This window comes from Cibotium barometz, chromosome 34, assembly GCF_041138505.1.
Source record: "Cibotium barometz isolate CiBa-2024 chromosome 34, ASM4113850v1, whole genome shotgun sequence".
Lineage (NCBI taxonomy): Eukaryota > Viridiplantae > Streptophyta > Polypodiopsida > Cyatheales > Cibotiaceae > Cibotium > Cibotium barometz.
In genome coordinates, this window is record NC_141079.1 from 40703919 (window position 1) to 40713822 (window position 9904).

At 36.8% G+C, this 9904-nt stretch overlaps 1 protein-coding gene across 1 annotated transcript; it reads left to right on the forward strand.

Annotated features, from left to right (window-relative positions):
• Positions 1-3417: 3417 nt before the first annotated feature.
• Positions 3418-4040, forward strand: LOC147619023 (uncharacterized). The gene is made up of 4 exons (XM_086774393.1): positions 3418-3516; positions 3620-3703; positions 3792-3896; positions 3978-4040. The coding sequence occupies exons 1-4, from the start codon at positions 3418-3420 to the stop codon at positions 4038-4040; spliced, it is 351 nt and encodes a 116-aa protein (XP_086630519.1).
• Positions 4041-9904: the final 5864 nt, after the last annotated feature.

The window sequence follows — 9904 nt, forward strand, 5'->3', positions numbered from 1 at the left end:
GCAGATGCCATCTGCATGAGGATGACTCCTACTGAATACATATCAAAGAGATCCGGACAGTTGAACTGCAAGATGAAGTTTATGTAGTAAATAATTTGACTAACTCATTGAAAAGATGACATCTATGAGGTTAAGGCAAGACAAGGGTTTCATTAAAAACAACTTGACATAAAAATCCCTGTCAGCCACGGACTCAGCCCACATATAAAACCCTGCAATGAATATTACCAAGAAAACCTCCTTGAAACCCCTATTTTACATCTGAAACCTTTAATCACACCAAGACCCCTTGGACCAAACCCACTTACCCCCAACAAGTTCCCATACCACCGTGCTGCTTCAGACCCTCCTTTAACTGGGCCCCTCCTTAAACCCCACGTTCATTCCAGTTCTTTTGACAACCCTCTCGACCATACTCCAGATCAGCTACCCTCCCAGCTTGGTCCTAAGCTACTCCCTACCTTGCCCCTGTACTCCAGCAGGCCTCCGGTCGAGGCCTCCAGTCGATCTCAGCCTTCCAGTTCCAGCTCCTGCCCTTTAAAATCCAGTCAAGCTGGCGTCTTTGTTCACTCAGCACTTTTTTCCACCTGGGGCTCGACCCCTCCTCTCACCCTGTTGGTCTTTTTACTGCAGCTTCCTTCAGTGTATCACTTGTGTCTTACCCATTGTGTCTGCTTCTCCATGTCTTTTTTCAATAACTCTTTTTGGCAAATGTTCTCCATCCTGCCACCTTCCAGAAGCCTAGACATTTCCGTGAAAAGGGGTCTAGCGGATCCCGGGGCGCCCAATTATGCATTAATGTGCAAGCTTTGGGAATGGGGGATTACCTAGTACAAAAGATCAAGAGCCCAAAGCTTGGTCTAGGCGCTAGATGAGTTCTTGGACACAAATGGGGCATTGGAGGTCAAGTGTCAAGTGGAAAGCATGTATGGCGAGCTCCAGAGGATTTGGGAGAGATCTAGCATTGAAACATGTTTCGGCTTTCTACATGGTGCTCACATACATTTCTAATAAGGTGGAATACAAAGGAACAGACTCCTAAGATCTCTCCCAAATCCTCCGGAGCATGTATGCCGAGCTCTGGAGGATTTAGGAGAGATCTAGCATTGAAACATGTTTCAACTTTCTACATGGCGCTCACATACATTTCTAATAAGGTGGAATACAAAGGAACAGACTCCTAAGATGTGGGAGGGTTTTTGGACAGCCCGATGGAAATTCCGATCGTATCATTACATCTATAAGCTAAGCAAATGACAAGACTTACCAAAGCACCTTTGAAAGAAGGTCTACGAATTGAGATTTTCTAGAGATGAAGTTTAGGGGGGGGGGGTTGGAACCATCTCTTAAATTGGGACATGTAAGATAGTGAAAAAAGTGGCCTCACACTTGTCACCACAACTCTCAACTTGCCATTATAGCTTTTTCTTGTCAATCTAGCTCATGAGAACCCCAAATCTATAAATCGGAGCCCTCTCTCTTCATTTGAGCAGGCTTTCTTTGTTGGATATTTCAGAGTCTCGTGTACGTGTGCACGTACCCTTGTTTATGTACCCATATGTGTGTGTATCAGGAAACGCAAAATGGGTACAGGAAATGGGCATTGAATTGATTTCAGAAATTTCAGAAATTTCAGAAATTTCAGAGATGGGCATTCAATTCGATGCCCAAATTTGGGAAATTGTAATTTTTGCAAGAACCCCCAAATTTGGGCATCGAATTGAATGCCCAAATTTCTGAAATTTCTGAAATGGGCATTCAATTCAATGCCCAAATCTAGAGGTTTTGTCCAATTTGGGACAAAACCCTCTAATTGGTTGCCCAATTTGAGCAATCTCAATTTGGACCCCCAAATTGATGCCTAAATTTTAGGCAAAATCTTGAAATTTTAGATTTGGGCCCAAATTGGAAAAGGCCCAAATCAGATTTTGATTGATTGATTACTTAACTGTTGGTGTGTATACTTTCAGCTCTTTTGGCACCATGGTTCGGAGTGGAGCAGCCTTGGGCTCAGTGAGAGGGAGATCTTCAATAGCATGCTTCTATATAAAAGAAAAGATAGATACAAAACAGTTACATACAATAAAAAATAATTATCAAATTAAAATAGAGACATTAGAGAACGTGATGCAAATTAAACTATAGAATTAGGGTACAAGAGGTCCAATAACATTAGGAAATGTATACAATGAAGCTCTCAATCCTCATCTAGTAAGGATGCTCGTGGAGGTCTACGCCATCCATAATTGACCAGCAATTCATCACCAGCACCACGTAATGATCTAATAGCATTGACAACTATGTATCTTTCTACATCCCTGCTCATATGTTCTGGTTCATGACTATTCTCACACTCCACAAACGTGCAATTGGTTCTTGAACTCATCCCTCGACTACTATTGATTAAACCTGCTATGTTTCCTTGAGAGTAAGGTCTTCCATCAACATAGAGTCTTTGTCCTTCTGCATGTGTGATTCCTCTATCAGAAAGAGAGGCTGCATTGAGACATAATCCATAAGTACTCATGCTCTGAATGTAGCGAGTAAGCTGATGCCATAGACCCCATCTATATATAGGTCCACAGAAAGACATAAGGGTGACCTCTGAACGAGGGGGCACATGTAAATCCTGTGCAATAAAGAGGCCTCGTCCTTCTCCACTAATGGTAGATGGAGCAATCATGTAGCGACTGCCCCAGAAGCTGAAAACCACTCTATCTAAAGGAAGTGATCCTCTCTGCCATCCTCCGTATCGTCTGCGATCAGACATCTGTACTAGAGAATGCAAACGAGTAGGCAACGGATGATCTCCACCCGTCTCGGCCTCCAAAGCAGGAGGTAGAGGATGTCGAGAAACCTCGAGCTGCAGCAGAGCTGACAAGTGACCTATCCGTGCCGTGTGCGAGGGATATGTGCACCACTGATAGTGAAGTCATCCTCGTCATCAAGTGAATATACCTACATATATGATATGGTTACATTATATATGAGCCTTTGATTTATAAAATAACCAATAATAAAACTAAGGGAGAACAGTCACATACCATAGGTCGATGTCGCTCCTCAGGTGGCGGTGCTCGCTCAAAAGTACCATGAGTCATCTCATGTGAAAAGCACTCTCGTCGTGGCCTCCGATATGTGCCATGACAATGAGCGCACCAGCATATAATAGACTCGTCGTAGTAGAAATCATCATAAACGGGTTCATGTGCAGTATTGGAACTCTGTGCACCCCAATCACCACGAGTAGGAGGTGGTGGTGTACCCTCTGATTGGTCCGAATCTGATTTTCAAGTACCATAAAAACACGAGTCATTAATCAAATGATCGAGAAGAAAGAAGCAATGCATGAAAGAAAACATTGAAATCTAACAAGTTCTATGGTATGCAATATGAAAAATAAACAGACGCTACTGTATGGTGGAGACAAACAAGAGGAGGGCTAATATGTGCATGGAGACATGGCAATACTTCCGCAAGGAGAGACGCCTACGAATCACTTTTCCTCAGCAGAAGGTGCGTGCCTTTGTTACTATATATTAGAATTAATTTGAACTTTGATAGATTGATTCTAAGTATTCTCTAATCTATGTCATTTTATTTAATGAAATTTGCATAGACGGCAGCACGAAAGAGACTACAAGCTGTTGGTCACACATCTAGACTAGGCCGGATGGGTCGAGATGGATTTGTGGCCACATTTGTGAGTATAAATCGTTCTAATTTTAACTTTCAAAGATACTATTATTGAATGAAGAAATCAATAAGTCTTTGGTTCTGTCTTGATGCAGACCAAAGACTATGGTCGTGCACCTACGGCGTGGGAGATGGAGTACGCTACATACTACGGGTACCGCGCTTTGCAGGCGACACTTTCGGACAGGCCTGATCCACTTGTGGGTATCACTGATTTATTTTGTGGTTTATTTTCATATTAACTGTAATATATTCTTATTTGATTTCACTAAGTAATGCAGGAGCAACATGGCGAGGAGGACATGACAGAGGTGGCTCGACAGGAGGCCGAGGGGCGACGATGAGAGTCTGAGGCGAGCGGCAGCGGCGGCGTGATCCCGGGTGGGGACACGGGTGGTGGCGGTGGTGATGGTGGTGTTGTGGTTGGGGGCACGGGTGGTGGCAGTGCTGATGTTAATGATGATTTCGAGTCTGATAGTAGCGACTCATGTAGTGATGGCTCACATAGTGATACGTAGTGATCTGTTTTGTATATGAGAGGATTGATCACCACACACTGTAGACACATGTACATATATTTGTTGATGATATACATGTACATATATTTATTGATGATATATATTGACATATGTTCTCGTTGCATCGCTGAATTTGTCTATTGTCAAATAATTAATTATTTGTCGGTAAGTTAATTAGCCTAAGTATGTGCGAGAAGCTAGAACGTTATTTATTTATCTGTATGTTTTAAAACAAAACAAATCCTAAACAAGAAAAGAGGTGAGCCCACAATGTAACACATCAAAAGAAGCAAAAGATTGGCAAGCATCACCAATTTCTCAAAAGCTCTTGGAAAGCTAGATAGAGACAAATCAAAAACTTTATCGCAGTTCCAGTGACCGTTTTTCTATGTTAGGCTCTAATATTAACAAGCTTTTGATTTTCATATTTTTTGAAGGGGTCCCTGATTGTACGATATGTATCAACTCAAGCTAACTTTCAAGCTTAAAGATCCGAACCATGAAGTTTCAAAGCACGTGATTTCAAAGTACCAATTTATGTACCACGTACCTGTACCATGTAACCATTTGCAAGTACGAGGTTTCAACATGATACCCAACTTAAGTACCAAGTCTAATTGCGAGTTCGAAGTTTCATTATGGAGCCTGATACTAAATCAAGTACCAAGCACCGAATCTAGTACCAAGTACCATGTACCAAGTATCAATTACTATGGACCATGTACCAATTATCAAGTACCATGTACCAATTACTATGGACTATGTACCAATTATCATGTACCATGTACCAATTACTATGGACCATGTACCAATTATCATGTACCAATTACTATGGACCATGTACCAACATGTACCAATTACTATGGACCATGTACCAATTATCATGTACCATGTACCAATTACTATGGACCATGTACCATGTACCAATTACTATATGGACCATGTACCAATTATCATGTACCAAGTACCATGTACCAAGTACCATGTACCAATTACCATGTACCAAGTACAGTGCACCAAGTAGCTTGAAAATAGTTATTATTAAAAAAGTTTTTTAACTATCGTTTTTTGTCCATCCCCGTTTCTGTCGCCGGGATCGCTTACATACATACGTACATACATACATATATACATACATGCATGCATGTATATATACATGCATGTATATACATACATACATATGACATACATATATGACATACATACTGTAAGGACCCTTTTTGATATAGACATGTATATACAAAATTTTGGCATAAAGACTTAATTTTTGGTTGTGTATATTTTGCCTCTTAGTAAAATAATATATTTTGAGTCAATTACTAACATGTCTGGGGCGTAATAGAAGTACGCCACCGTTTGCTTCTAGTCTTCATTTTGAAGGAAAATACGGTCCGAAATGCGGATCCGGAAGGAGCCGGAATATCTATATGAACCGGAATGCAGACCGGAATGGAGTTCCGAAAGGCAAAGAGACGGGTACAGAGGAGATCCGGAAGAGTGCGAGACGGGAACCTTCCGCATACAGTACGGAAGAATGCGGGACAGAAACCTTCCGCAAGCCGTACGGAAAACCAGTCAGATTCTGTACGGAAATAAGAGAGTACGGGATACCGGATGAGAGCAGATGCTGGATGAGATACATACATACATAATGTCTTACATACATACATATATGTATACATATACAATGCATGCATGCATGCATTATGTATGCATAACATATGTATGTACTACTATGTGTGTATGTACTATGTATGTACACATTATGTATACATATACAATGCATGTATGCATGTATATATGTATGTACTACTATGTGTGTAGGTACTATGTATGTACATGCACATTGTATATGTGTATGTATATGTATATTTATATGTATATGTATATGTATTATATAGATATATATATAATATGACATATGTACCACATATGACATACATCCGTGCATATATATATACATATATAATGCATGCATGCATGCATTATGTATGCAGAACATACGTATGTACTATTATATGTATATGTACTATGTATGTACAACATGCACATTGTATATGTGTATGTATATGTATATGTATATGTATATGTATATGTATATGTATTATATATGTATATATTTATGTACATGTATTATATAGATAAAGTAAAGCTTGAAAATCGTTGAAGTTAAATAAAGTTTTTTGAACTGTCGATCTTTGTCCCATCCCCGGGATGGCCCTATGCCCTTCCCCGCTCCCGTTCGTCAGGAATGCTTACATGTATACATACATGCATGCATGCATGCATACATACAATGTACATACATACATAGATGCATGTATATACATACACACATGCATGGATTCATACAATGTAGATACATATATACATGTGATATACATACATATATACATAATGTCTTACATACATACATATATAATGCATGTATGCTTGCATTATGTATGCATAACATTAAACATATGTATGTACTACTATGTGTGTATGTACTATGTATGTGCATGCACATTGTATATGTGTATGTATATGTATATGTATGTACATACACATTGTATATGTGTATATATATGTATATGTATATGTATTATAAAGATAAAGTAAGGCTTGAAAATAGTTAAAGTTAAAGTGTTTCAATTTCAAAAAATAACAATAAAAGAGATCTAGATAGCGTTGTTTACCAGAATTCATGTTCGTTTATGCACCGGTGTCTGACCAATCTCCGCAAAAACAACGACAGCACGGAGTGCAATCACAATTGCAAGATAGCAAGCGATAGAGAGAGCAACAGTAGGTAGATCATGAGAAAAATATAGACAACATTATGTTTAATGTAAATGAATCAACTGGTATATAAATTCTGTATCTGTCCGTGTTTTTCCATTGCGCGTCATCGCTTAAGCGACGTAATCGTCATCGTCGCTTAAGCAATTAATCCTCAGCGACGTAATCATCATCGTCGCTTAAGCAATTAATCCTCAGCGACGTTAAATAACTTTTTAAACATTTCGTCGCTTATGCGACGTAAATGCATCGCTATAGAAGTCGCTAGTATAGTCGCTTAAGCGACGTATCATAGCGACGCTTGTAGCGACGGCTCGATACGTCGCTTAAGCGATGCTTTTGCGTCACTTCTGTCGTCTTACGAGCCCATGGACTAGTAGTGTTTTGAGGTGTACAGAAGTAAGAACCTCCCCTTCTGATATTGTAATTATTCCCCCCTCTGAAATAAAAGAAAGATTCTGTTTTATCCCATTTTGACCTAGAGAGAGAAAATGTCTAGAGGGAGGTAGTCTAAAATTAAGATATTTTTGGATATAAAAATTCTCCTAGTGTCTAAAATGGTTTTCCTTGAAATAGAAATTCAAAAAGAACTTTCCAATGTGCAAGTGGAATTAATTAGAAATGGGTATAAAGGACCTTAGCCTAAGGGTTTAGATTTTCAGAAATTTTTGGATTATGATCCAATTAAGGTTCCTATGGGCCAATAGGATCAATCCAAGTGTGGGGAGGAGATAAATCCAATTTATAAAAGAAAAATACCCAAAAATGAGTAAATGCCCACATAAGATGAAGAATTGACTGAGTACAAGGTTTATTAGTAAAAAACTATGAATATTACTAAAAAAATGAGATATTTTGGGTATAATGATTCATTTTTGACACATGTGTAACGAAAAGGGGGCCCTTCAAGGAGGCACCTATTTCACATGTGTGGTGGAGTTTTATACTCAAAAATATTGTGATATTTTTATCTCTCCTCTCTCTTGGATCAAACCAAATCAAAAGGGAACCAAATCTTGTCCAAATTCAACCAAACTGAACCTGGAAAATTCTAGAAATCAGTTGGACTTGGTTAGAGGCCTCCCTCACCTATAAATAGATCCTGAGCCCTTTGTAAAAAAATTATGAGAACTATACTATGCCAGTATTATGCTGAAATAATGATATTTTCTATTATCCTCTAAAAATCTCTACAAAATTGAAGAGATTGGAGCTTCTCTCTCTCTTCAATCTTCCTTGGTGACTCCTACAACATACCAAACCAATTGATTGGTTGGGGGCCTCTACTGTGATCAAAGACTCAAGTAAATTAGAAGGTAAAGTGTGGATTATTATCTTTTTCTTATTAAAACTCCAAATGCTTCTCTTCTCAACCCCTCTCAAGCTTGAGAAGCTTTAATTTGAATGGCTTTTGATTACTATTAAAGTTCTTTTATGAATTGTAATAAAGAAACACATAAATTTCTATTTATGCTTAATTTTAATGGTTTTTAAGCATTTCTCTCTCTCCCTCCAAAGAAAGGTCATTCCTATGACCTATTATCAATCCAAATGAAGCTTCTCATGAAGCATTTCTCTAATCCAAAAGTAATTTCTATGCTTGTCTAATTGGAGGCCAAAATAATGGCTTTTTAATGCTTTTATGATATTTATTTTATAGAGAAATTATGAATCAATCCATAATTGAATAATGATCCAATTAGTGGTCATTCTAATCATATCAATAATATTAAACTTCATTCTTTCAATTAAATTGAGAATTATCAGTAATAGCAGCACCGGAGCTATGGTAAAATTTCTGTAAAATAAACACATAAAATATTTTCATTCATAATATGAAAAGAGGACTTCCTACCATATTCTAGGAATTATCATCCTAGATTAATTGAATGATTCTCATTGAAAACATGGAGAAATTAATTTTTATGTTTATGCTTAATTAATAAATTAGTAAAAAGAGAAATTCTAGTAATTTATTTTTATATTAAAAGAGTAATCCCCATGATAATGGAAATCCATGTATTCCAAAGAATTAAGAGAAAAAATTGGAATACTAATATAATGTATATTTTATGTAAAAATTAAAGAAAGATTTTAGTTAAATTTATCTTTTTGCATAGATAAATTTATATGATGAAAGATGAATTTTCACCATATTGGAATTCAAATAATTAAATAAGGAAAGTGTAATTCCTAGTGTAAAGGAATTAATGAAGATTTTTATTTAATTTTTAAGAGAAAATTTAGCTAAATTTATTTTTTTGCATAGATAAGTTTAAATGGTAAAAGAGGAATTCCCACTACATTTGGAATTCCATCAATTGGATGGGAAAAGAGAAATTCCTATCACATTGGAATTATTGGATAATTCATTTAAATTTAAAGATGAATTTTTAGATAATTTTATTTATCTATGAGAAATAATTAAATATTAAAAGAGAAATTCCTATTACATTTGGAATTCCATCATTTGGATGGGAAAAGAGAAATTCCTAGTGTATTGAAATTCTGGGATAATTTATGTAAATTCAAAGATGAATTTTAAGATAAGTTTATTTATCTATGAGAATTATTTAAATTTCAAAAGAGGAATTCTTATGACATTTGGAATTCCATCATTTAGACAGGCAAAGAGAAATTTCTAGCATATCGAAATAATGGATATTTTAATTTAGATAAATTTATTTTATGAGAAATGATTAATGGGAAAAGAGGAATTTCCATGACATTGGAATGTAAATAATTAAATGCAAAAAGAGGAATTCCCATGGTAATTGGGATCCAAGAAATTAAATGGGAAGAAGAGGAATTTTTAGTATAATTGGATTTATGATTATTTACCAAAAGTGAAAATATGGGTAGAATTGATTTCTACAAATCCCATGAATTCTTTTATTCAAAAGAAGAAT

What these genes read in the sequence shown, in the direction of transcription:
- LOC147619023 (XM_086774393.1), top strand. Translation starts at nt 3,418, where the DNA reads ATGGTGGAGACAAACAAGAGGAGGGCTAATATGTGCATGGAGACATGG. An exon ending in TCACTTTTCCTCAGCAGAAG is followed by an intron (nt 3,517 to 3,619) that starts GTGCGTGCCTTT and finishes AAATTTGCATAG; the next exon opens with ACGGCAGCACGAAAGAGACT. An exon ending in CGGACAGGCCTGATCCACTT is followed by an intron (nt 3,897 to 3,977) that starts GTGGGTATCACT and finishes TAAGTAATGCAG; the next exon opens with GAGCAACATGGCGAGGAGGA.